Source organism: Ciona robusta, unplaced genomic scaffold, assembly GCF_009617815.1.
Source record: "Ciona robusta unplaced genomic scaffold, ASM961781v2 AP042749.1".
NCBI classification, from domain to species: Eukaryota; Metazoa; Chordata; class Ascidiacea; order Phlebobranchia; family Cionidae; genus Ciona; species Ciona robusta.
Window position 1 is genome coordinate 60,760 of NW_028323128.1, and position 27,600 is coordinate 88,359.

General features: G+C 37.7%; 4 protein-coding genes, 1 non-coding gene and 1 pseudogene across 6 annotated transcripts; all 6 read right to left on the minus strand.

The window, feature by feature from the left end:
- Positions 1–7,437: 7,437 nt before the first annotated feature.
- LOC149723472 (uncharacterized) lies at positions 7,438–8,440 on the minus strand. The gene is made up of 4 exons (XM_089893606.1): positions 8,419–8,440; positions 7,837–8,016; positions 7,733–7,771; positions 7,438–7,607 (listed from the first exon to the last, which is right to left on the minus strand). The coding sequence occupies exons 1-4, from the start codon at positions 8,438–8,440 to the stop codon at positions 7,438–7,440; spliced, it is 411 nt and encodes a 136-aa protein (XP_089749732.1).
- Positions 8,441–8,875: 435 nt separating this feature from the next.
- On the minus strand, positions 8,876–12,208 carry LOC149723473 (uncharacterized; annotated as a pseudogene).
- A 1,461-nt stretch (positions 12,209–13,669) lies between these two features.
- Positions 13,670–14,900, minus strand: LOC149723474 (sterile alpha motif domain-containing protein 3-like). Of its 2 annotated transcripts, XM_089893618.1 has the most exons (5): positions 14,773–14,900; positions 14,509–14,715; positions 14,305–14,443; positions 14,134–14,207; positions 13,670–13,981 (listed from the first exon to the last, which is right to left on the minus strand). In XM_089893618.1, exons 1-5 carry the CDS (start codon positions 14,881–14,883, stop codon positions 13,715–13,717), a joined length of 798 nt encoding a protein of 265 aa, XP_089749744.1. In that variant the 5' UTR covers positions 14,884–14,900; the 3' UTR covers positions 13,670–13,714. The 2 variants fall into 2 exon arrangements, with proteins under 2 accessions (XP_089749744.1, XP_089749743.1); XM_089893617.1 differs by having other exon boundaries at positions 14,509–14,900.
- On the minus strand, positions 14,900–16,244 carry LOC149723475 (sterile alpha motif domain-containing protein 3-like). The gene is made up of 5 exons (XM_089893607.1): positions 15,886–16,244; positions 15,603–15,822; positions 15,444–15,534; positions 15,239–15,388; positions 14,900–15,181 (listed from the first exon to the last, which is right to left on the minus strand). The coding sequence occupies exons 1-5, from the start codon at positions 16,094–16,096 to the stop codon at positions 14,900–14,902; spliced, it is 954 nt and encodes a 317-aa protein (XP_089749733.1). The 5' UTR covers positions 16,097–16,244.
- Positions 16,245–17,487: 1,243 nt separating this feature from the next.
- On the minus strand, positions 17,488–19,016 carry LOC149723476 (uncharacterized). Its single transcript, XM_089893608.1, has one exon. The coding sequence runs from the start codon at positions 18,523–18,525 to the stop codon at positions 17,488–17,490; it is 1,038 nt and encodes a 345-aa protein (XP_089749734.1). The 5' UTR covers positions 18,526–19,016.
- A 4,906-nt stretch (positions 19,017–23,922) lies between these two features.
- On the minus strand, positions 23,923–24,116 carry LOC149723477 (U2 spliceosomal RNA). The gene has a single exon (XR_016386979.1). It is a non-coding gene; the product is annotated as a U2 spliceosomal RNA (small nuclear RNA).
- Between the last annotated feature and the right edge of the window lie 3,484 nt (positions 24,117–27,600).

Consider the following 27,600-nt stretch of genomic DNA (forward strand, 5'->3'; position numbering starts at 1 on the left):
TATTGTAAACGTAATAATCGCTATGTAACCGTGTAAACCAGGAGCGGGAAACTGTTCTAGTCGGTGGGCCTGATATGGGAAAATGAAATACCTGGCAGGCAGGATTCCTATATCGAACCTAAATATGTTCCAGAAGTAGCACTGCTGTATATATTTACGATGTTTTCCTCAGCCAAGCAGCATGTTTATTACGAAATAGTAAGGATTCACACTTGGATTCATTGCACCATAATAGCGATTGTTTGACTTGGCAATTATTTACGACATAATAGCAATTCACACCTTGAATATTTGCGTCATATAACGGCTGTCCCTTGGTTATTTAGCCTGCAGGTGCGTAAAAACAAGTTGAATATTTGCCTTTAAACGTATGCGCATTCAAGCATGGATAGTTTGCCAAAAATTATTTCGTAGGCACGTAAAGCAACGCCTCGATTTTAAAAAAAACTCACTGACAGCAAGGGAGAATGGCTAACTCATCGGAACAATATAATTTATTCAACACATTTCTTTAATTTTATTACATTTGAAAGTTTGAAATATTTTACAGAAGTTTCAATCAGTTGCAACACACATCTAACTTAAAATGCGTTAATTGCCGACTGCACTTCCAATGTCTCGCAATCTTTATCGCGTCCGCCGATCAAACAGTATTGCCGCCACGCGTTTCTGACGTCACAAGGACGACCTGTGTTCAGCTTTTATGAACAAGAAATATAAAACGTTTCGCAAAGTTTGCGCAATTAAGATTATTGCTAAATAACAAATATCTGCCGAACATATTAACAACCTTGAAACCTAAATAAAGGTCATTATAGCTGGCTCATATATACAGCGTCTTTCGACAGAATGTTGTAGTTAGTAGGAATATTCATTTTCGGTAGGGGGTACTGTAAATTTAGTTGCCTATGGGCCTCTGGCCACATTATCATGTAAGACCTGAAACTGTCTACGGGCCGCTTAAAATCCTTTCGCTGGCCGGGCCATACGTTGTCCGTCACTGGTGTAAACGTAACGAAAGCTACGAAAAATGCGTAGGCTGCGGAACTGCGTTTTCTATCCGAAAATCATGTATAATTTAATGTAAAAAAATCATGTATAAATGATTTTTACCCCGACGTTTTTTTTGTATAAAATCATGTACAAATATGTTGAATAAACTTCGCGAAAAGTATAAATTACGTTATTTTATGTCGGTTTAGCAGGGTATGCAGACATACCCTCAAAAACGTCAGGGTATGCAGGCATCAGTGTTCCCTCTAAGCTGCGCAATTGCGCGGCCGAGCAGTGCATGAACTTTTGCCGCGCAGTTAATTATGTCTCGCGTACACTGGTTATTTCGTGGATATTAAATTTTATATTTTGACATTGCTGAGTCGGTAAAATACAGTTTGGTACTAGAACTAGATGATATTGTGTTTCTAGTCCCCGTTCATGTCTATTTATTTCGTCCATTGTCACGCGACCGTCCATGCATGGCAGACTATGGAACAGGGCGATTGTTACGTCACTCAGCTGCCTCGTGTCTCCATTTCGTTGTGTGTATATGTATTCGTTCTGTTCACCTATTTTGTTTATGTTTATCTTTAATTGTTTACGCTTTTAAGACTCAGTAAACAATCGTTAGCGGTTAATTCGAAATAGGGTTTCCTTATCGTCTAGGTACAAGTGCATGATTGCGCAATGAGAAAAGCGGAGAGAAGAAAATGCTGCGTAGAAAAGAGAAGGGGCAAGGAGTAGACAGTAGACCCGAGAAGCAGCCACGATAATAAAGAAACAAAGATGAGGGAGTTTAGTGTGTGATTAATGCTGCTCGCTTAAATTCGCGCATTTTATTGTTTTGCTGTGGGGAAACTTTACCAGCTGGTAGTGAACTTAGACGAGAGTTGTGCTAAGTAAACAAACCGTAGTAAGTTTGCATTACACAACAGTAAGAGGCATTATAGCAAAGATAGTGTGTACATAGTTATTTTAGTAATATAGTAACAAATTATTTTTTATTGTCAATAAAATGAGAATATAATGTGTTTAATGTTTGTGCAGACAAAATATTAATTTATAAGGCAAAAATGTCCCGAAAAACTAAACGAGCTGCAGAAACTGAGAGTAATCCTCCCAATAAAAAGAGTTGCCAGGCATTTAAACCAGAATGGCTTCAAGCATCTGTAGAAATTGAAAAAGGAAAGGGTACACAGTTCATGTAAAACTTGAGGAAATATTTGAATATAAGAAGCAGGGAGGTCTGAAATGTAAAATTTGTGCTGAGGCAAAAATTATTGGTGAATTTTCAAAAGGAAAAACCTGGATAGATGGGAAGCTGGATTATTTAAAAAGACATGTTTGTAGTAAATTACATAAACAGGCAACAAGTATTCTTCAAACCAGAAAAGCATGTCAATCTTCAGGCAATGTTTGCCAGCTGCTTTTGGAAAGTGCTGCTGATAAGGAGGAGAGGCAGAATATCAAAGTAAAACTGATTTCAAAACCAGATAAAGTTAAGGTTTTAATAGACAATGTATTACATGCTGTTAACATGAACACTTCCATGAATGCTGTACAGAAAATTAATGATCACATGGCAAAGTATGTTAATATCCCGGAAAGTTGGAGGAGTAAAAACTATGCATTTGAGTTTTTACAAAACATAAATGCAGTTGTACAATCGGAAATACTGACAGAAATAAGGGAATCAAAATACCACACCCTGGTAGTAGATGAAAGCACTGATATATCAGTAAGCAAAATGTTGATTTTATATTTTAAATACAGAAAAACAACATCTGATGTTCATCAAACCATGTTTGGTGGTATTCTAAACTTAATTTCATGTACTGCCTGTGCAATTGTGACTGCAATAAAAGAATTTTATTCCTTCCACAAGCTAGACTTAATGAGAATGGTGATGTTTACTTCAGATGGAGCTTCAGTTATGTTAGGAAGATGTAATGGTGTTGCAGCGCAATTAAAACAGAATATCCCTCATCTAACTGAACAACACTGTGTTGCACACAGAGAAGATTTAGGGATAGGTGACGCTTGGAAAAGAGTTCCTGTTGTCAAAGAAATTGAAACATTACTACGTACAGTTTACACAGTATTTTGCCGGTCCTCCACAAAAAAAGCACAATTTCGAGAAATGGCCAATGTGACAGAGCATAAAGCTGTTTCATTTAAACCTCTGAATAAAGTAAGGTGGCGTTCAGGATATTTTGCTGTCAAAGCCTTAATGCAGAATTATGAGGCACTTATATTTTACTTTGAAAATGAAGTTTCTGAGAATAATGATCCTATTTCAAAGTACTGCTTAAAAAGGCTAACAGACAAGACAAACAGGGTAAATGTGGCTGTTCTTCATGATGTGTTGTATGACTTATCAGAGTTAACCAAAAGTTTTCAAAAAACAACTTAAACCACCCTCGAAGCTGTAGATTTGGCCAGAGCAAAAATAGAAAAACTGAAAAACCAGTACTTAGGTGAAGAAATATATTGGGGCAGAAAGGTTCAGGATTTGATTTCAGAACTGTTTGGAAAGGATGAAAAGTTTAACAGCCAGTCAATTATTCAATTCATTACACTGTTGTGTGAGCACTTGTGCAAAAGATTTCCAAAACAAGAAATAAAAGAGTGGGCAGTGTTTGATTTTAATACAGTCACGTCAAAAAATACACAGTTTAGCTTTGGCAGAGATCTGCTTAATAAATTAATTTAGAGATATGGAAATGCCATCAGTTACAGCAGCTTGATCAAAAGTCCAAATTTAATGGAAGATATGGATAGGTCTACTATCCTGGAACAGTTTCAGAATTTTAAGTGCATAATTATGGAAAAGAAGGACTCCAAAGTAATAAATTGCTTTCAGGACATGGTTTCTTTCGGTTTGCAAAGTAGTGATAAATTTGGTACAATATCTAACTTACTTGATATTTGCGGGACATTTCAGGCATCAAGTGCTGACTGTGAAAGGGGGTTTAGTCTTATGAACAGTATCAAAATAAAATCAAGGAACAGATTGCAAGAAACTCATTTAGATATGCTGATGGAATAAAATTTTTCCTATTGGATGGAAGAAGTGTGGATTTAAATGCTGTTCACAAAGAGTGGAAAAATTTCAAAGACAGAAGGGAGAAAGTTGTTTGATTGCGAAATGTTTTTTTTCTACTTTTTTGTAAATAATTGTTAGTTTTTGCAAAGTTGGCGATAATAAACTATTAAAGCTTCCTTTCCTATAATTGTTTTGTTTTCTTACCAAACAATGCTAGCTGGTTGCAATAGGTTAATCCAATGTGTCGATTAAAAAGTCGATAGCCGACAAACGACAACCACCATGATATATGGATATTTTATCTACTAGTTTTTAGTTGACCATTTTTGATCCTGCCCAGAAAAAAAATTAGTTGCCCATAAGTGAAAATAATTAGAGGGAACATTGGCAGACATACCTTGCATACCCGTGTTTTACGCCAGTGGGTATTTTAAAGTTGGAGGTAGGCCTTGAGCATATTTTTTGTTTCGTGTTATTAAATTGTTTAGTGTTATTTTAAAGTTTAAGGTAGGCCTAGAGCATATTTGTTGTTTAGTGTTATTAAATTGTTTAGTGGTATTTTAAAGTTGGAGGTGGGCCTGGATCATATTTGTTTTTTCGTGTTATTTAATTGTTTAGTGTTATTTTAAAGTTTAAGGTAGGCCTTGAGCATATTTCTTGTTTATATAAGGATTTAATGTTTTGTATGCAATATTTCCAATCTAGAACACAAGTTATGTTTTGAATGTAATGTTCTCATCCTAATGGTAAGTAAGTGAACTTGTCCTTGTATTGAGTAAAATCAGATGGTAAATGTAAATGGCAAATGCAAAACCACAGCTCGGAAGTGGTTTCATGCAATAGGCACTGGCGTAAAGTTACAGGGTTGCCTGGCAACCCTTTGATTTTCTCCAGACTAATAATGCGTAAGGTATTACGTTCGGGTCCCTTTAAAATGTGCGGGTTTCGCGTGGTTGCGGATATTTTCTTAAATATAAGTCAAAATCAAAAAGGGTTGCATTTATATTACTCGTCTCATTAATACCTTTCTAACGGTGCCTCAAAATTAATTCTACCACCAATATTTACGAAGTTATGACCAAAAATATGATTTCTATTCCTCGTGTTTGCGAATATTTTTTAAAATATAGGACAAAACTAAAAAGGGTTGCATTTATATTATTCGTCTCATTAATACCTTTCTAACGGTGCCTCAAAATTAATTCTACCTCCAATATTTACGAAGTTATGACCAAAAATGTGATTCCTATTTCGCGTGGTTGCAGATATTTTCCTAAATATAGGTCAAAATTAAAAAGGGTTGCATTTATATTATACGTCTTATTAATACCATTCTAACGGTGTCTAAAAATTAATTCTACCTCCAATATTTACGAAGTTATGACCAAAAATGGGATTTCTATTCCGCGTGGTTGCGGATATTTTTTTAAATATAGGTCAAAATTAAAAAGGGTTGCATTTATATTATACGTCTCAATTAGCCCGTTCACATGGCCAAACGAAAAAGAGACCTTTTGTAAAAAGGCTGGGCCAAAAAAAGAGGCATTATTTGGCCAAAATTGACGTGCGTTTACATGGCCATTTAGCACCGTTTTTTTTATTTAGTTCGCATGTGGGACTTCCCCGTGAACGTAACTTTTTGCTTTAGTATGATATTGGAATCAAGTTTGAGCAATATGGTTAGTAATTTTTCTGTTGCAATTTATCGAAGAACCATGTTAAAGTTAGTATGGCAAAGAAGAAAAATGATACTAGGTTGGAAACAAAGAGCTAGGAGACGGAAATTTTGTATTTTTTTAATTAAAACTACTTTTGTTTTGCTTAAGAAAGCACGACGTTTTTGGATGCTGCAAAGGTGAGTTTATTTATACCTAAGTTTGTGTTTACAGTTCTGACATTAAGCATTTTAAGGTCATCGCGGTGGTGGGAGTTCGTTAGCAATAACTACACTGATGAGTTCTGGTTGAAGGATTTTAGATTATCAAAAAACACCTTCAATCAAATTGTTGACATGGTGAGAACTGAATTAAGACCAGGTAAAGTACAAATTGGTCTATACATATATATATATATAAATATATGTATACACATTAAATTCTATGTTATTTAATCCACAAGTAATGCATACTTAAACTTCTTAGATGAAAGGTCTGTTCGACAACCAATTCCTGTGAAAAAAGTAGTTGCTATAGCATTGTTTCAACTTGGGTCTTCTGGTGAATACAGAACAACCGGAATTGTTTTTGGAGTTTCTAAAGCTTCAGTTCACAAGTGTTTGCATAGGTATGATGCTTGTATAAACTTCTTTATCCTGTACTAATTGATGTGATATTGATTGAAGGTTTTGCAAAGCAATAGGCAAGCTTGTTTCACATTTTATAAAGCTTCCATCCAATGAAGAAGCTATACAAATGGCCCGAGAAAACCAGAGATTGAATAAATTTCCTCAGTTGTGGGGTTCGGTTGATGGGTGCCATATTGCGGTTGCTCCACCGAGTCATGGTTATGCTGACTACATAAATCGCAAAATGTTTCCTTCTATAGTTCTCCAAGCTGTGGTTGACGGACAGTACAGGTGATTATTTAAAATATTTTAATGAAGAAAAAAAAGTATGTTACCAGATTATGTAAACAGATTTCTAAACATTAATGCGTGTATGCCGGGATCGAGTCATGATGCTGCAGTATTAAAGCAATCGAGCATATACAGAATGGCACAATCTGTATTGCCTGTAGTAAGTATAAATTGTTTGCAGAATGTTATGGAAGTTCACATTTATTTCAAGTGTAATTGCAGGGATCCATATTTATAAATGATGTAGAGATTCCATTAATGATTGCTGGGGATGCAGCATATCCACTTCTTCCTTGGCTAATGAAACCATATGTGGGAACCAACTTGACAGATCAACAAGTGTCATTCAACTGTTACCACAGCAGTTCCAGGATTGTGGTTGAAAATGCCTTTGGAAGATTGAAGGCAAGGTGGAGAATCTTGCAAAAACCTATTCCTGTTGCTGCTGCTCCTATGGTACTTACTGCTTGCTGTATTCTCCACAATATATGTGAAAACCAGCAAATGCCAGACCCACCAGAATTTAATGTAGTGCAAGAAAATGCTGTACCCAATGCTACAATAAGCCGAAATGAGCGAAGCTTGGTTCGCGACACAATTTGTAAATTTCTATCTGACAATTACCCATTGAGAACAAGTTCTCGTTTTTGAATTTTATTGAAAAGGACAATTTTGTGAAAAAACAGTACGATGAACTTAAAATGTAAAAACTGAGGTAACAAATGAAAAGAAATGTACTTGAAAAAACAGTGCGAAACATGTAAATGCAGCGAAAGAAAGTGAAAACTGTAAAAATGTATCTACATTAGAATGAGCTTATTCATTCGGAGTCATTTTTTCTTTGCAGTAATGCCTCAATCAGTTTGTTATTTTGATCTTCCATTGCTTTTATTATTTTGTCATTTTCTTTTTCCATCAATTTTCTGTCCTTGTCACCTTCATCTTCCATTGATTTTAATATTTTGCCCCACCTTGTATCTTCTTCATGTGCTGAAATTACAAACAAAATTGTTAATAAAGAAAGCTCAGTATAAGCAAATTGTCTGTCCCTGCATAATAAATATTTCTGATCTGATTATATACTGCTTATTATCTATTTAGCAGAACTGTCCTACCTCTTTTCTTATGTCTCCTCTGAGATCTTCCAGATTCTCCTGAAAGAAATCTTTGTTTAGTGGGCCTTTTTACACCAATGATATTTAAAGAATGGTTACTGAACCTGATATAAGTAAATCTTCCTGTGCTTCGGTTTCAATACTGCTATCATGTGTACCTGCCTGGGAAGCTGAACCAGGCTCCTGCTGTACTTCTGCCTCATTGGACGGACCAGCCTCTTGTTGTTCTTCTGCTGAATAGATTATGTTTTGAAATGAAACTTCCCTGACGGTTGTTACGAGTTCTGTAAGATGCCATTTGGGATGAAGAACTCTAGTGCTACGTTCGTTCGGGGAATGCGAAAACTACTGGAAGGTATGGCCAACGTCGAACATTACATTGATGACGTCATTGTACATACGCGAACATGGAATGAGCAGGTTGACACCCTCGAAGAACTATTCAAGCGACTGGCCAAAGATAATATCACTGCCCGCCCAACGAAAGGTCGACTGGGTGCCGGAGAGGTCGATTTCTTAGGGCATCATGTTGGTAACAACATCATTTGATTACACGGTGATAATGTACGTAAGATACGCGAGGCACCAAGGCCGAAAAATAAAACAGAAGTGCGGTCGTTTTGGGGGCTAACTGGATACTATCGGGAATATATACCAAATTACGCTGCAGTAGCCGTGCCCCTCACCGACCTCACGAAGAAAGGGCATCCAGATATTGTTGCATGGGGTAACGCACAAGAAAAGGCATTTAACACCCTTAAATCAAAACTATCAAGTAAACCAATCCTGCACCTCCCTGACCCCTCCTTAGGATTTATACTACGGACGGATGCGTCTAGAGATGGAATCGGTGCAGTACTACTACAAGTTCATGGAGGAGTTACGCAAGTAAAAAAACTCTCAGACGCTGAGCGACGATATTCCACAATTGAAAGAGAATGCCTCGCAGTCGTTTGGGGCGTAAAGAAATTTATGATGTATACCTGTACGGCACAAAACTTGTCATTCAGACCGATCATCAACCGTTGTCCTTCCTACAAAAAACTAAATTTGACAATGACCGAATTATGAGGTGGCCGACGTACTTGCAAAATTTCGATATTCGAGGCAAGTATAAAAAGGAAGTGATAACGTTGGGGCTGACTACGTGACGAAAGTCGTCTTTTTGATGTCGTCTTCAGCTACTTTGACCTGCCAGAGCCTTTGATCAGATCAATTGTCGAAAAATATTGATCGTCGCAGAGCCTGTTGAAGACTTCCTTTGCAGTAGTCAGGGTCAAACACGGTTAAATTGTTCAGTTTGCGATAATCAATACAGATTCGGTTCGTTCCATCTTTCTTACGAATCATAACGACTGGCGACGCATATGGTGAAGACGATGGATGTATAATACCTGTATCCAGCATTTCTTGTATATCTTCACGCAATGACTTATGAAAAGGAACTGCGTATGGCTTCGACCGTACTGGCTTATCACTAGTTAGACTGATTACATGCTCCACCAGCTTCATCGTCCCAGATTTCTCGGAGAACACTTCTGAACACTTCTTCACAATCCGCATTTTCACATCGCCCAATTTCACATCGTCTGTCGTTTCATAGTGAACACCCAAGTCTAATTCCAGCAGTTGGTCATCGTTTATAGAATTCTGCGTCTCACAGTATAAGGCGCGGACCACTTCACCGTGAGTGAGACTTGGGTCTTCGTTATCTTCCGGGTTTCGCGTGATATACTTTTTGAGTAAGTTAATATGATAAAGTTTTACCTTGCCATTAACATCAACCCGATAATCATTCATGCCGACCTTTCCTTCGACTTTATAAGGTCCCTTCTATTGCATCATTACTGTCCGTTGGCAGAAGGACCAGAACCTGATCTTCCTCCGACAGCTGACGCTGTTTTGTTTTTCGGTCACGGAGAACACTTCTGAATGCTTCTTCACAATCCGCATTTTCACATCGCCCAATTTCACATCGTCTGTCGTTTCATAGTGAACACCCAAGTCTAATTCCAGCAGTTGGTCATCGTTTATAGAATTCTGCGTCTCACAGTATAAGGCGCGGACCACTTCACCGTGAGTGAGACTTGGGTCTTCGTTATCTTCCGGGTTTCGTGTGATATACTTTTTGAGTAAGTTAATATGATAAAGTTTTACCTTGCCATTAACATCAACCCGATAATCATTCATGCCGACCTTTCCTTCGACTTTATAAGGTCCCTTCTATTGCATCATTACTGTCCGTTGGCAGAAGGACCAGAACCTGATCTTCCTCCGACAGCTGACGCTGTTTTGTTTTTCGGTCAAAGTTCTTCTTGTACCGGTTTTGTACTTCTGCACTCGCTGCCTTGGCTACTTGCATCGTCATTTCTAATCTTTCACGTAGTTCAAAAACATACTGATAGCTGCACATTGTTTCTTTGTCGGTCGCCTCGTTAGTTACCATGTCTTTTAAAATATGAAGTGGCCCCCGCCGCCCATACAACAGTTCAAAAGGCGCAAACCCGGTTGATACCTGGGGTACTTCACGATAGGCAAAAAGCAGTGGATTGATATAGTGATGCCACTGTTGAGGTTGCTCAGTGCACAACCGTTTCAACATTGTCTTCAGGGTTCCGTTGAACCTTTCGACAAGCCCGTTGCACTGCGGAGAATAAGGTGTAGTCCTTAGATGTCGAATTTTTAATAGTCTCTCCACATCTTTCATACATCCGGACATAAATTGAGTCCCCTGATCTGACAAAATTTCATTAGGCACGCCAACCCGGCTGAAAATATCCACCAGTGCTTCAGCTACATCCTCGGTTGTTATGTTTTTAAAGGGACTGCTTCGGGGTATCTTGTTGCATAATCCACCTTGGTGAGCAAGTATCGATGTCCCTTTTCGGTTGGAGGTTGAATCAGCTACATCCTCGGTTGTTATGTTTTTAAAGGGACTGCTTCGGGGTATCTTGTTGCATAATCCACCATGGTGAGCAAGTATCGATGTCCCTTTTCGGTTGGAGGTTGAATCGGACCAACAAGATCTACCGCTACCCTTTCGAACGGAACATCAATCAGAGGCATTTCCTGTAGCGGTACTTTTGCAACTTTGCCTTTGCCGATTGTTTTCTGGCAAACATCGCACGACTTGCAAAAACGTGCCACGTCGCTTCTTATACCTGGCCAGTCGGAGTTGATAAGAATGCGGTCCAGAGTTTCTTTACTTCCATATGTCCCCCCATTATAGAGTCGTGGGCAATTTCGATTATTTTGACTCTTAGGTTGTTTGGAACCAGTAGTTGTTCTATCGGCCTCCCATTGTTTACATTCGGATTCCAAAATTGCCTATAAAGAAGATCCCTTTTCTTGATAAACTTTACGTGTCCATTATTTCCAGGTCGGTTACACAAAGCTCCTCGACAGTTCCACAATAATAAGGTTAGTCAATTTCTATAACGGCCACTGCTGGTGCGGGTTCAGCATTCCCTTTGAAGCCCTGGACATACTGATACTCTCCTGTGAGCCGCTCGTGGGGGACCAAGAATTTTTGAATTAGTATAGCTGTACACCCTGTGTCCCGTAATGTTTCCACGGTTCTTCCATTCACCCGTCCGAGAACAGATTTTAAACCTCGATTACGAACATGCGCTCGCAGTACGTTTTGTGTTCGATGGGATGGATTGCCTGCTAGCCTCCCGAAGGGCTGGGTAGTACACTCTCTGGTAAAGTGCTCGTTCATCCCGCAGTTGAAACACCGACGTCCACCCATATCAGGGCGGTGAGCGCGCTGGTTAATATCCCGAGGCCCTGTTCTCTCATGGTTGGCATAATAAGCCGCCGCTCGCGGTCGCTTGGTTCCTGAGGCGAACCCGTTTATCATCTTATCCAGAGGACTGAGAAATTTATCAGCCCGTTCAGCAAATACTGACATATCTGTGGAGGAGTGCTGTCTCATATATAATGATGGATCGCGATAGCTCTCCTTATGAAATTTCTCGCGAAGGAACAGCTCCTTGAGTCCCTTGTATGTCTTCTCCAGCACTCCAGCCATCTCTACCCAATTGTCCAGTAATTTGCAAATCTAATAAAGTATTGCGCCACCGTCTCGCCTGGTTGCTGAGTTTCGTTATTAAACTTGTTTCTGTATACCTATCCTCGCGCAGTCCGTATCGCTCTCGAAGGGCACGCTTCAAAACTTCGTAAATCTTCCCTTCTTCAGCCGACAGCCTCGAAAATACTCCCAACGCCTTTCCGGTTAATAGGGCGCTCAGTCATGTTGCCCATTGGTTCTTTCCCAGCCACTATTCATAGACTTTGATGAAGAGTTTATGTGAGTTTTTCTTTATGTGAGTATTTCAACTCACAAAATAGAATCAATCTGTCAATCTTATGCGAAACCATTGATTCCAACTCTAAAAGAAAGTAACATTTTCAAAGTAAGACTGTGATAAACACTTACAAATTTAAAAATACAACAAACGTACTTAAATACATTTTCACACCTCTGCTGCTGCTTCTATGATAAACGGCGAAAGAACTTTTATTTCTAGAACTTTCCCGGAGGTGTATGCCGGATGTCTCGGTCACAACGTACAGACTTTGTTGGGTCAAAGATTTAACTGTTACAACACGGGTAAAAAATTACAATTGTAATAAAGGCATTTGCATTCAACCGCGTCAAAGTTCACCAGACGAAGATTTGGGGAATTTTGCCTATTATCAGAAAAATAAAACCGATCTTAAAACTTAAGTATACTTGTGATGAAGAAAGTGGAATTATAGCAGCATATCAAAAGTTGTTCAAATCATGCTGTGGCAATATTACTAGTATAAATATTTAAAACTGGTGTGTTCAATATGTTATAACAGTTTAAAAATTAAACCTCGAAGAAACTGCAAGCAAATGTTAAAACAAAAGTGACGAATGTTTTAAATAGAATATAATAACTTTTCATGCAATGTAAATGTTTTTTTTTGTTTTTATTTCTATTTTTCGATGTTCTATCTGTTTAGTTTTCCTAGTCGTGGTACCGGAAATTATTCTCAGTCGTGGTAATAGAAATTTTATCACAGTCGTGGTACCGGTAATTTTATCCCGATCGTGGTACTAGAAATTTTGTTTTTATTTCTATTTTTCGATGTTCTATCTGTTTAGTTTTCCTAGTCGTGGTACCGGAAATTATTTCTCAGTCGTGGTAATAGAAATTTTATCACAGTCGTGGTACCGGTAATTTCATCCCGATCGTGGTACTAGAAATTTTATCACTGTCGTGGTACCGGAAAATTTATCCCAGCTGTGATACCGGAAATTTTATCTCAGTCGTGGTACCGGAACATCTATCCCAGTCGTGGTATCAAACTTTTCTATCCCAGCTGTGATACCGGAACATTTATCCCAGTCGTAGTATCAAAATTTTTATCTTTCCAGTATTTTTTTATTTTATATAGTCGTGGTCCTGAAAAGTTTATCCCAGTCGTGGTACCGGAAATTTTATCACAGTCGTTGTACTGGAAATTTTATCTAAGTCGTGGTATCAAAATTTTTATCCCAGTCATGGTACTGAAAATTTTATTCTAGTCGTAGTACTGGAAATTTTATCCCGGTCGTGGTACAGGAAATTTTATCCCGGTCGTGGTACCGGAAATTTTATCCCGGTTGTGGTACCGGGAATTTTATCCCAGTCGTGGTACCGGTAATTTTATCCCGATCGTGGTACTAGAAATTTTATCACTGTCGTGGTACCGGAAATTTAATCCCGGTTGTGCTACCGGAAATTTTATCCCACACTGTAAATCAAACAGTATCGTAGTCACCACCCGCAAGGGTGGTCCCACTAAAACACCCCTATGTTGGTGGTTTCCACCTTTACCGGAAACCCAGCGTGTGGGTTTCCACCCTGCTGAACGTCGTCCAGGATGCTTTTTTCCACCCCTGACCGGGTAACAAACACCCCGTTATAATTTAAAGAACGTCATTTTTATTAGCACATACAAAAGTATTCAACGTATTGTGTTCAAAATGCGCTGCACAGGCGTGCTAACGTTTTCCTCTATTTCGGCCAAGGCGGCCAACAGTGACAAAGATTTACGATTTTTTTTGGGAAATTCAATATCAAAAACCCAATAACATGCAAAAACCATCACTGCAGCTGCGTTTGCATTTTCAGCGTTGAACAAAAAAACCCTTTGAACATATATGCCAATTTCATTTTTTGAAATGACCATACATGGATAGGGACTCTCTGGAAGCCACAATTCCTCCTTTTTCTGCAGGAAATTTGTATGTGCCAATTTCATTTTTTGAAATGACCATACATGGATAGGGACTCTCTGGAAGCCACAATTCCTCCTTTTTCTGCAGGAAATTTGTATGTAAGTAAAATGAAAATCTTTCTAGGAATTTGTAAGAAATTACAAACCATGTTATAGATCATGTAAAGTTCTGTTTCTTCTTTAAATACTCTTGGAAGAAAGAGTAGTGCCAAACTCTTTTCTGTTAAAGTAAAAAAAAATTGAATTAAATTTCATGAGGAATAAATTTCACCATGTTCCAAAATAAGACAACACATGCAAAATTCACTTGTGCTTACCATCAACCATCCACTTATCCAATTCACATGGTTTGGCAATTTTAGTTAAGTTTCCCAGTTTTTTCCAAATGTTAGGATTCACTGCATTTAACTTAGCTTGTATATCAGCTTTGAAAACACGTTGTGCTTCTTCCAGAAACTGAAACACACAATATTAGTAGAATACAAATAATAACAATACAAAGCTGACGACATGTTACTCACACATAATGGTAATCTTAAGGCGGAGTACTTTGATATAATGTCCGAAATACTTAAGTCCCCTTCCTGAACCTCTTTTCTGCGTATGCTGTAAGTTCTGGACATTCTGTCTTGCAATATATCAAGATTTCTTTCCTTTTTCTTAAGTTCGGCATCCAAGGCTTTTATGTGTAGTTTGATACTTGTTGCATCCTCCGTACAATCGGATGCCTGTGAAATTTCAAACCTTGCCTTAATGCATACTACATCAAACCAAACTATACCTACCACAAACACACGCTTTGCTGATTGTAACTGGTCATCGTCTCTCCTAGCATGAAAACCATATTTCCTTTTCATAGCTTTCACTGTATCATTGTTATACATGGGTCTTCGCATATCCCTGAACCTTTGTCTAAGACAAACTGAAACACACAATATTAGTAGAATACAAATAATAACAATACAAAGCTGACGACATGTTACTCACACATAATGGTAATCTTAAGGCGGAGTACTTTGATATAATGTCCGAAATACTTAAGTCCCCTTCCTGAACCTCTTTTCTGCGTATGCTGTAAGTTCTGGACATTCTGTCTTGCAATATATCAAGATTTCTTTCCTTTTTCTTAAGTTCGGCATCCAAGGCTTTTATGTGTAGTTTGATACTTGTTGCATCCTCCGTACAATCGGATGCCTGTGAAATTTCAAACCTTGCCTTAATGCATACTACATCAAACCAAACTATACCTACCACAAACACACGCTTTGCTGATTGTAACTGGTCATCGTCTCTCCTAGCATGAAAACCATATTTCCTTTTCATAGCTTTCACTGTATCATTGTTATACATGGGTCTTCGCATATCCCTGAACCTTTGTCTAAGACTTACTAGCCATGTACCCTGCATATTATAAAGTTTTTAAAATGAGTCAAATCACTATTATATAAAACGTAACTGTAACATCTTTTGTACTCTTATCGGCCAGGTTCGGATATTTTTTTAACAGTGCCATGCAAACAGATTTATATTCAAATGAAGTGGGATATCTGCAACATAAATTAATACTAACTTTATATGAAAGAAGTTTTAAAGAACAATAACAAAATATACATACAGTGTGTAACAAGCCATGGAATCAAAAATGATTTGTCCAATCTTTTTTCTAGTGTGTGTCGATATTTCTTCGTTTGTCTCCAATATGTCAGAAATGAATGCAGGGAACTTTGGCAGAGAGTATGATAACAGCCATGATTTACTTGTTTCCCCATGTGCCATGCTTTCTTCCGATTCCGACGAAGTATTTAATGGTACAGTACAATCGGATTCAACATCCTCTGTAATTAAAAACAGGGGTTAAATCATTATCATCCTTTACACAAAAAGTAGAATGAAAGTACCTTCAGTTACAACACGAAGCTTGCCTTTTGACGGGAGTTCATTCAAGTTGTCGGATATACTAACCCATTCTTCAAAATCCTCATCAAACAATTTCATATCAAAACCTTGATCAAGTTTGAAACTGTCCATTATTTTGTCAGGGATTTCAGTTTTGTTGCATGTAATAACTTTTTTTGTACTGTTAAATACAACTAGATATTTACAAGCCATACTGAAAATCTAAACAAGAAACACAGGGTTAGTGCTGTATAAACGCATTTATCATTTTTAAGCCTATTGTTGCACAAGTGTGTGTCTGAGACGAATAACTTTTTTATCACCTATGTCATATAAATCAAGGGGGTGATAATTTAATTCAAATCCGGGTTGCAGAAATACTAACTCCTCTGTAGTGCTAACTATGTAGGAGTGCAAATGTCTGTCAAAACTTTTAGCAAGTACATATACACAAACAATTACCACATATTGATGATAAATGATAATATCCTTGATTTGGCCAAAAACAGGTAATTCATTATTTATGTCAAGTAAAAAAACATTTCCATACACATACTTTGCACCATTTATATGGACACTAGTGGCAGAATACAAAACACTATCTGCGCAGTGAGGTGTCAAAGACAAAAGAAAAGTGGATATTTTGGTATCAAAATTGTTTAAATTAGTTACAGTTTGATTACCAACTTCATTGACTTCTGCTATACATGTTCCACTAAAATGTTCGTAACATTTTCCATACTGCAATCTTTGTGCAACTGTCAAACAAATGTTTTTAAAGTTTTGTGACACTTTCGCTATTTTTTTTAACTTCCTGTGAAACGACTCGAATCTCATACACCACAAGTGCCTTAAAGGACCATAATATGCTATAAGTCTTGGATAATGCAGGAGAAAGTGAAATTTTGGTTTGATTAAGTCTTCTGCTTCCTTAAGAAATGAACAATAAAATTCATCAATCAACAATTTTAAGTGATTCACATGCATTACATCAATTTTAGGTGCAAAAACAATTTCCATTATTTCTGCCAAAAGAGAATACAACTTCCATGCTTTGTCTCCTTCTGGAACAAGCTGTCCCACAACAAGTGGGATTAGCCTAAACAAGCACCACGTCTCACTTGCACACATTGAAAATTTTCCATTAACACGAACAACTTGTCCTGGTAGACTCCTCGGTTTATTCTTGTAGTCTGTTTGTCCATATGGAAAGCAGCTAAGCTTTTCATTTAATTCACTGATAGAACAAATTTTTTCTGAAGATAAGTGTCTAAAAAGGTATTGCAAAAAATACTGCTGTACACCTTCCATGCAGTCATGCATAATATCTGGTGGCAAAGACGTAACAGGGGAAAAACCAATTACTGATGAAAATGCACAACTTTCAAGTACACCGTATGCACAAGACAATGTGCTGTCCATTTCAACACCACTAACATGCAGTGCATGTGTGGTGGGATTTCTTAAAACAAAATCTTCTTCACGTGTTTTTTGTTTTAATTCGCTATATAAGCACATACAAAAGCGACATATTCGGCCGCTACTAAAACATTTTCGAAATCCGCCAAGTTCATGAGCGCCAAGGTTATCAGCAGACAATGTTGCTATAGTACCATATAGTGTATGTGCACCATCACATGTGACAATATCCCTTTCTCTTGCAAAAACTGTAAATCTTTTATAAGAGGTTTAAGAGCAGTATGATAACCAATTGTTTTCAGCTTCTTAGATTCAATGAGAAGAGCCAAAAATATATTTTTCAAGCTAGCACTATGTTTTACACCAATGTTTCCCACATAATAATAAAACACAGTAAGCTTGTGCTTTGTTTTTGAAGAACCTAGTGGATTACAAACTTCCAGTTCATCGCAATAAAAATGAAGTCGCAACAAGTCTCGGTTGCCCCTGAAATATGATTTTGTACGAAAATATTCACCATCTGTAAAATCACAAAGAACATTTGTCTGTGAAGCACATGATCTGTTATTCAATAAAACTGCCTGCAGCACATCTTGCTGGTTTAAATAATTCGACAAAGATTTTACTATTGGTACATATTGAAAAGTTATGTTATTATTATTATCACTCTTTACTGTTTCAGGTTGAACCAACCCTAGCGACTGACAGCTCTGCTCAAACATGGATTTGTTCTGTAATTTCTTCCACAGGTCTGGTAAAAAATTTGGATTTTCTAAATGCTCATTGAATCCAACCTCAGATTTGAAGTGCTTGATTAAATTTTGATGAAAATGGGAAAACAAGGCAGTCATGTCATTTATAATGGTTTCATATGCGCGTTGAGGCAAGATATAACGCTCTCGTAGTTGCAAACAAAACTTAACAAAATTGCTCACAAACGTTTGCTCCCCCTCACAAACATTATCGTCAGATGAATTGGGTTCGTGACATTCCACATAATCTGAAACAACTGGATCTTGCTGATGAATGATTGATGAATAATTGGAATGCATTCTTAGGAGATGCTTTTCATAGCTCCGTACACTTGAATAAATTAAACCACATTTCGCTATTTTACATTGGTAAATAATAGTCTTTCCATGCTCAAACTTTAAATGGTGAATTAAACTTGGTTTGGCCATTGTTTCACAGCATTCCTGATATGGGCAAGGTATTCCCTCCATTTTTAAATTAGGTTAAATAGACTGTAAAAGTAAGTAAATAACATTGAAAATGCAATTATAACATACCGATCTTTATTCTTTACTTTACTTCCTAACAGCGTTTGCACTATATTAATACAAAAAAACCGAACACGTTTCACAAAAACTGCATGACGGAAATGCGCATGCGCAGTAAATTTTCCCACGACCACGCCGCAAACACAGAAATAACAATAAATAAATAAATAAAACCAACTTTTGAACGTGACCCACTGTCTGTTTGACATTGGTTTACTTCGGTAATTTAAAATCAAATCAAACCTAAAACAAAATTCTTTTCGAAATGCAAAATTGGCATACGAGTGAGATTTAGAAGTATATATTTCAACAAGGTTTTACAAATAAGCCAAATGCACTGACAACTTGTTTATATTATAGTAAATACTCAATGAACGTCCGGAATAACAGGTGTTTTCTAAATATATGGGTTAGCGGAATTTTATTTCACTAAATCCAATATTTTGATTCCACCTTTTGGGTGATGGGCGGGTACAAGATATGCTGATATAAGTCAAATGGTGGAAATAGTGATACCACGAACGTCCGGAATAACAGGTGTTTTCTAAATATATGGGTTAGCGGAATTTTATTTCACTAAATCCAATATTTTGATTCCACCTTTTGGGTGATGGGCGGGTACAAGATATGCTGATATAAGTCAAATAGTGGAAATAGTGATACCACACGTGTGTATTTCCACGCATTTGTGGATGTTACCACGATAACAAAAAAACCACCCCTAAATTTCCACCTATATGATTTACAGTGCAGTCGTGGTACTAGAACTTTTATCACAGTCGTGGTACCAGAAATTTTATCCCGATCGTGGTACTAGAAATTTTATCCCAGTCGTGGTACCAGAAATTTTATTCCAGTCGTGGTACCAAAAATTTCATTCCGGTCGTGGTACTTGAAATTTTATCAGAGTTGTGGTACCAGAAATTTTATCCCATTCGTAGTACCGAAAATTTTATCCCAGACGTGGGGTACAGGAATTTTTTTCCTAGTCGTGGTGCATGGTATGGGAAATTTTATCACAGTTGTGGTACAAGAAATTTTATCCCGGTTGTGGTACTAGAAATTTTATCACAGTCGTGGTACCGGAAATTTTATTCCAGTCGTGGTACCGGAAATTTTATTCCAGTCGTGGTACCGGAAATTTTATCCCAGTCGTGGCACTGGAAATTTTATCACCGTCGTGGTACCGGAAATTTTATCCCAGTCGTGGTACCAGAAATTTTATCCCAGTCGTGGCACTGGAAATTTTATCACCGTCGTGGTACCGGAAATTTTATCACAGTCGTGGTACCAGAAATTTTATCCCAGTCGTGGTACCGGAAATTTTATTCCAGTCGTGGTACCGGAAATTTTATCCCAGTCGTGGCACTGGAAATTTTATATCACCGTCGTGGTACCGGAAATTTTATCCCAGTCGTGGTACCGGAAATTTTATCCCAGTCGTGGTACCAGAAATTTTATCCCACTCGTGGTATCCGAAATTTTATCCCAGTCGCGCTCCCGGAAATTTTATCCCGGTCGTGGCACTGGAAATTTTATCACCGTCATGGTAAGGGAAACTTTATCCCGGTCGTGGCACTGGAATTTTTATCACCGTCATGGTATGGGAAATTTTATCCCGGTTGTGGTACTAAAATGTTTATCACAGTTGTGGTACCAGAAATTTTATCCCAGTCGAGGTAGGTAGAATTTTATCACAGTTGTGGTACCGGAAATTTTATCCCAGTCGTGGTACTAGAAATTTTATCACCGTCATGGTATGGGAAATCTTTAAATTTAGGAAGCTCAGGCCATTTGCTAGCGCTTTCGACACTTCCTACTGCCGTGCTTATAGTTTTTTCCCGTCTTTGTCTGTCTTCTAACTCGATCCTTCTCAAGTCCAATTCGTGTTGCCGGATCTGACGCCTTTCCTCCATCTCAGCCTCACGTTTCTTCGCTTCCATTTCATCTGTCCGCTTCTTAGCTTCCATTTCATCTTCACACTTTTTGGCCTCACGAGCCTCTATTCGCTCTGCGCGTTCAGCTTCGACTTGTTTATTCACGAACTCACCGCCGGTGTATCCTAACCTACTAGCAGTCTCAATCCACTTATCCGCTGTTGCCATTGCCGATTCTACTAGGGCTGCTGTTTAACTTCGCTATATCCCAGGCAAAAATTTATGTCCGGGCCGTGTCGAAGTACGTATGGTTTACTGATGCAACCAGCTCTGGGCCAGACATGATAGCCGTGTCTCAACCTTATATGAATGTTTGGTTAAGGGTTGACATTGAAACACACCCGTACATGGGGCGCACGTCCGAATTCGTATGTACGGCCAGGCATTTACCTGACAGCTCTGGGCCAGACATGATAGCCGTGTCTCAACCTTATATGAATGTTTGGTTAAGGGTTGACATTGAAACACACCCGTACATGGGGCGCACGTCCGAATTCGTATGTACGGCCAGGCATTTACCTGACAGTTCCTTACTTCTTACGTCGTTGAGCCTCGCTTAAACTAACCTGCCCCGAACCAAAGTCCATAGAAATCACAAGTTAAGCAACTAACTTGTCTATTGTTTACGCGTGCATGGACGCCATTTTTGTTCGAGCTACTCTACATTTGACAATGGCGCTACTGTAGAAATGTCTTTTGTATGTGCAAACTCGGCATTTACAGTGGCGTTTCTAACATTTTAATAGGACAGGAACCTTTGGTACTTCTTAAAAACAAGTTAGTTTATTATGAACGTTATAAATTTTTGTTGTTGGCTAAAATGTATACAGTTTTAACAGTTATATTTACAAAATATTTGCCCTCGCAGCAGTTTTAAATTTGGAAGTTACACACTTAGCATATTGTATGCAATCTTAACTTAACGAAGCAATGTTTTTGAAAGAAGTGAGTGACAATCTGGAAAATTGTATCCAATTAAAGAAACATTCTTCACAATTTCTGCCTCTAAGCAAGACATATGCCTGAAGCTATGGACACTCAAACAAAATACTGACTCAACATACTTAAAAAAATTAAAGGCTTGCTCAGATGGATGGCATAAGTGGTATGTTACATCATCATGGAAACTTAAGTTGTGGTTCGCAGTATAGGACTTAAGGCATGTAAGAACAGCTGCTGCTCGTTGTGAAAGCTCACTTTCATCACTTGATGTAAAAGCCGCTTAACAACCACTACACTCTTCAATCAAGCTCATTTCCTTCTTTAAGGCCCAACCTACAACATAATACAGACCATTCTCTTGAATGGTATCCATTTCAAGGGGAGCCACATCCATTACAATATCGATCAAGGGCATGCTTTCTGCTGTAGTTGGTTCTTCTTCAAATGATTCATGCTCTTTAATGAAGCTCAACAAATGCGGACTAATCATCTTCATCGTAGTGGCAAGTAGAGGGGACATCCATCCCAATCATGAACAGTTTCAATGCATTGCGAAACTGGGTAGGCTTTGGATGCGCACTGCCATATCCTCTTACCTAATGAAATTGATATATGGATGATTCTTTAATGAAGCTCAACAAATGCGGACTATCATCTTCATCGTAGTGGCAAGTAGAGGGGACATCCATCCCAATCATGAACAGTTTCAATGCATTGCGAAACTGGGTAGGCTTTGGATGCGCACTGCCATATCCTCTTACCTAATGAAATTGATGGATGATTCTTTAATGAAGCTCAACAAATGCGGACTATCATCTTCATCGTAGTGGCAAGTAGAGGGGACATCCATCCCAATCATGAACAGTTTCAATGCATTGCGAAACTGGGTAGGCTTTGGATGCGCACTGCCATATCCTCTTACCTAATGAAATTGATATATGGATGATTTTCATATTGTGCAACTACAATATGTATTTTACCTGTGAAAACAGATTTTCCAAAGCATCTTGAGAAAATCGGCCACTTAGCAAAAATTTGAACTCCCCATTAAGAACAAGCTCGGAATGCAGGGATATCAAGCTGTTTATGGACAATTTCATTCCAGATTGTACAGGCTTCCACGCATACAAGCTCGGAATGCAGGGATATCAAGCTGTTTATGGACAATTTCATTCCAGATTGTACAGGCTTCCACGCATCCCTTGGAATGTTTATTCTCTGTATAACATCAAGTATCTAGGATGGCCACTGTTTTATATACTGTCAGTGTCATACTGACAATAAAAAATGCAACATTGTGAAAAGTTTCTGCTCTTTTACCTCTCGCAATTGAACAAGCTTTTCATTTGATTTTTCAAAAAGTCCATCTCTGAATGAACGGCAATTCATTATGTCATACCATTGATTAAAATATTCACAAAAAAAGCTGTTGTTAAAGCTGCACTCGGTAATTCACCACTAAAACAAAAGTGTTCGAACAGCAGCTGCAGTTGAGTGATTAAGAATCTAGAAATAAATTGATGGAATGTTTTATATATTAGAACAAGTTGGCTATAAAAATAAGTATGTCTTCACCTGAGCTGCCATATTAACTCTCATTTTTTCATAATTGCTAGGATTTATGTGCCTTTTTGTAAGTTTTAGGGCAAGTTTTAGGTCCTTTGCCTCCTGTTGTTCACCCAGCATACGAACAAATCTAAAATCTACCTGCATTGCATATATTGGCTCAAGAAAGAAGTTCTTAAATTTGGTCTTCAAATAAAACTAAAATCTCCTACCTCTGCTGATGGTAACTCATATGAAGAATAGTATGCTTCAAGAAAGATGTTCTTAAATTTTTTAAAAGGTGGGGAACATCCGCAATAAAATGCAGGCAAGAACTTGGTGAAAAAGGATGTGGAATTTTGCAAACAACCTGATCCCTGGTGCAACAGTAATACAAGATGTTAGAAATTAAACCAACTGCAAACAATCACTTAGTCTAAACAGTGTTTAAAGTAAGTTGTTTCCGCCTTTCGAAGCGTGTGTGTAACTGAGTTGGCTTGTCTAGTTAGACGTTAACGGATGCATATAACATATAATAATAGGTAAGTTTATATTCCCCTTACCCAGATATATTTGATTATTTCATTGTTCGGGGATGCAGGTGTTTGTGTACCTTGGTTTTCTCTATGCTAATACTTTTCCATATTTTAATTTATTTTTTTGCAGAGTTTGGCGACTCTATTTAGGCAAAATATAATTCTCTAGTACTACTAGTATTTGGACATGATTTTTATTGGTTACGTTTTGGTAGGATCGGATCATTACTTAAACACGAGTAGTACAACTATATGAATCCGGATCATTACTTAAACACGAGTAGTACAACTATATGAACACAAATCGCGGTTAGTCTTGCGGAATTTATTACCAGATACTCTGTGGAATAATTTATTAGTATACTAATATCCACCAAAGTGGAATGTGGGCCGAACCTGGCGGTAATGCAAAACCAGGACCACCCGGAGCAGTAGAAGCAAGCTTCATTACCGTGCTCTGTGTTCAAAAATCTGAATGAAATATAGAGGAAACGAATCGTTTCCGTCTCAGATTTCACCCTGAGAAGAACGGGTACCCTACACTTGATCACAGCTAAAATAGCCGAGAAGCGATAACTCCAGAAGTCCTCTGAAAAACTTGTTCGTTTACCTTCAAACCCTTTACGTTTTTACTCGTCTTCGGTCGTTTTTGGACACACAACAAGATGGCCTCGTTTGAAGAAATGTTCTTGCAGCCCAAGAACAAACAAGAGGTATGAATCGAGTTCTAATATTAATTCTAACGAAGGTGATACTGCTTCTCCTGTTGTTGTTTCAGGGTCACCAGAACTCAAGGAGATGCGCAAGATGCTGACTGGCCTGGAATAATCACTGAAAGACTTAACAGCTCTTGTGAAGAGAACAGACGACCGGCTTGACGATATTGAACAATATGGACGCCGCAACTGCCTAATTATTCATGGGAACAGGAGAGTACCCGGAGAAGGGAATAATTTTTTACGTTATGTGCTTAATATTTTAAATAAACTACACTTACCATATCCAGTAACTCCGGCAGACATTGATATTGCCCATGTCCTGCCAACAAAAAAGGACAGGGTACCAATTATTATTAAATTTGTCCGCAGGTTGGGCAGAAATGACGTCTATGCCCAGAAAAGAAACCTCAAGAGAACTGGAATGGCGATGACGGAGTCCCTAACATCACGGAGGCTACGATCGTGGAGAAGGCCAAAGCTTCCTTTGGATTCCGGAATAATGTCTGGACTGCAAATGGAACCATTTATGTGACCCACAACAACAAAAGGCAAGTCATCCACAATTTTAATGATATTGATAAGCTAGTTTCTGTGAAGGCCTCCACTTAAACTGCTTAATGTTTGAATTGAATTCACTTTTTCTCATTTTTATATTTATGTATTGTGTATTGCACCGTCCACAGCATGGCAGCTTCTCATCACCACATTACACATTTGGCCAGTTCTTAATACCTTACTTAACCCAATGCACGCACGACAAAAGTTTTCTGGTTCTTGTTGCAGCAAGTTAATCCGCGTAAACCAAAATTTTCTTGAATGTTGCAATTGTTGCAACAGATTTCCACTTAAAGTGCCTAAATAATATACCAAGGGAGATATTTCACCATCTAATTTAAAGAAATATCCTAATAAAATCCATGATATATGGTCCTGCCAAACCTGTTCCATCATCCCAGACCTCCCCTTTTCTCAGCTCTCTGATTCTGACTTATCAGATCTTTACTTTTCTATCCCAACTTTCTCTTCTTTTGACCCAGTTAAACTCAATAACGTTTTTACAAATTATAACATAAGCATCCAAGAAACGGACGATTCATTTGAAATGAACCCACAAGACATTTATACAGCACATGATTGTAAATCCTATTTATCAAAAAAGAATAAATTCACAACCCTAAGTTTAAATATGAGGTCCCTGCTAACCCAAATAATTTTGCAAAACTGGAGGCACTTATTGCCTCATTAAATTTTAGACCGGATATGGTTTCAATAACGGAAACCTGGATCGTGGAAAATCAACCCGGCCACTACAATAACTTACAAGGATATTCATTCATTTCTAATAACCGATCTAAATGTAGAGGGGGTGGAGTTGGGTTATACATAAAGTCCAATCTAAACTTTCATATTAAACAATGTACATCCATCATGGAAGAAAAAATAATCGAATCACTGTTTGTTACTTTAGAGGACATAAGTTTTAATACCACTAGTAATTCATCGCAAAGTAGTTCCCTTATCTGTGGCGTAATTTACAGATCACCTGGTATGGATCCTAAATCTAACCTTGAATTCCGTACTCGTCTATCTTCAGTCCTAGATAAATTAGAAACTCCAAATGTATTATCATGGGGGACTTTAATTATGACCTCATAAACGAAAACAACACAAACACTAACGATTTCATAGATTTAATGCATGACTATTGTTTCCAATCAATTATAAATAAGCCAACCAGAATTACAGATACAAGTGCCACAGCCATTGACCATATTTGGACTACTCTATCAATAGCTCACAAATCAAAGCAGGCATAATAACAGACCCAATCTCAGATCATTTGCCAATAATCCAAGCCAACCTCAAAATTAATAACAGCCAGTCTAACAACACCAGTTCAAGAAATTTTAGCCAGAAAAATATAATAAATTTCAATGGAAAGTTAGCAGATATGGATATCAGTGAAATCCTACAGGAAACAGAACCCCAAATCTTGCCTACTCCCAATTCCAGCAACATTATATGACAGAATTTAACAGTAGCTTTCCGGAAACTAAAGTAAAACAAATCTGACAAAAGTAAATGGTTTAACAAAGATCTTTACCTGCTTAACAGAACTAAGCAGAAGTTATTTAAAAAATACTTGCAAAGGAATACAGAAGAAAATAAGAAAAGGTACAATGCAGCTAGAAACAAATACTCATGCAGTTATAAATGGAAAAAGAGAACATTATAGAAAGCTATTTAGTGCAAACAGATTAAACATGAAAGCCACCTGGAAATCTATAAACTCACCACTTGGTAAAATCAAAACTCAATACACAAAAGCATTTGTAATAGATGGTAAACCGACTACTGATCCACTCATTATTTCTAATAAATTTAATGACCACTTCTTTAACATAGCCGCAGATCTAGTAAAGCAGATACCACCCACAAACACACATCACACCCACTACCTCAGTCAAAAATCTCAAAACTCCATTTTCATTTGTCCAACAACCCCAACTGAAATTAAAAATATAATCATGGACCTAAAATCTAAATCTAGCTGTGGCATGGATGGCATCCCAAGTAGACTGATAAAATCCACCCCTGAAAACATTTTGCTTGCCTTATCCTATGTGTTCAATCTATCTTTACAAACTGGAGCAAAAATCATTCCCATATATAAAAAAGGCAACCCAAAAGACATTAAAAACTATAGACCGATAAGTTTATTACCCACTTTTTCCAAAATATTGGAAAAGTTGATGTATATACGCATCCTATCATATTTAAACAGCTTTAAAATACTGTTTACCCACCAATTCGGCTTCAGAAAAGGCCACTCCACTGGTCATGCTACCTCCCTGTTAGTAAATGAAATAACTAATGAACTGGAAAAAAACAACTCCGTTCTGGGTATATTCCTAGACCTATCAAAGGCATTTGATACTATTGACCATAGGATACTCCTAAGCAAAATGTCACATTATGGTATAAGAGGCACTGCACTAAACTGGATTCAAAGTTATCAAATAGTAGAATTCAGTGGAGTAATGTCTTCAAACCAAAATTTTGTCAATCTAGGAGTCCCACAAGGCTCAATCCTTGGTCCCTTACTATTCTTAATTTATATTAATGACTACCCAAATTGCCTCATTCACAGCAAAACCTATTGACCATAGGATACTCCTTAGCAAAATGTCACATTATGGTATAAGAGGCACTGCACTAAACTGGATTCAAAGTTATCAAATAGTAGAATTCAGTGGAGTAATGTCTTCAAACCAAAATTTTGTCAATCTAGGAGTCCCACAAGGCTCAATCCTTGGTCCCTTACTATTCTTAATTTAT

What these genes read in the sequence shown, in the direction of transcription:
- LOC149723472 (XM_089893606.1), bottom strand. Translation starts at nt 8,440, where the DNA reads ATGCCCTTTCTTCGTGAGGTCG. An exon ending in GGAAGATTTACTTATATCAG is followed by an intron (nt 7,772 to 7,836) that starts GTTCAGTAACCA and finishes GATTTCTTTCAG; the next exon opens with GAGAATCTGGAAGATCTCAG. An exon ending in GAGGAGACATAAGAAAAGAG is followed by an intron (nt 7,608 to 7,732) that starts GTAGGACAGTTC and finishes TTGTAATTTCAG; the next exon opens with CACATGAAGAAGATACAAGG.
- LOC149723474 (XM_089893617.1), bottom strand. Translation starts at nt 14,883, where the DNA reads ATGCGAAGACCCATGTATAACAATGATACAGTGAAAGCTATGAAAAGG. An exon ending in GGATAAGTGGATGGTTGATG is followed by an intron (nt 14,208 to 14,304) that starts GTAAGCACAAGT and finishes TTACTTTAACAG; the next exon opens with AAAAGAGTTTGGCACTACTC. An exon ending in TTTACATGATCTATAACATG is followed by an intron (nt 13,982 to 14,133) that starts GTTTGTAATTTC and finishes AATTTCCTGCAG; the next exon opens with AAAAAGGAGGAATTGTGGCT.
- LOC149723475 (XM_089893607.1), bottom strand. Translation starts at nt 16,096, where the DNA reads ATGGCTTGTAAATATCTAGTTGTATTTAACAGTACAAAAAAAGTTATT. An exon ending in GCTTCGTGTTGTAACTGAAG is followed by an intron (nt 15,823 to 15,885) that starts GTACTTTCATTC and finishes TTTTAATTACAG; the next exon opens with AGGATGTTGAATCCGATTGT. An exon ending in CAGCAAAGCGTGTGTTTGTG is followed by an intron (nt 15,182 to 15,238) that starts GTAGGTATAGTT and finishes GAAATTTCACAG; the next exon opens with GCATCCGATTGTACGGAGGA.
- LOC149723476 (XM_089893608.1), bottom strand. Translation starts at nt 18,525, where the DNA reads ATGGAGGGAATACCTTGCCCATATCAGGAATGCTGTGAAACAATGGCC.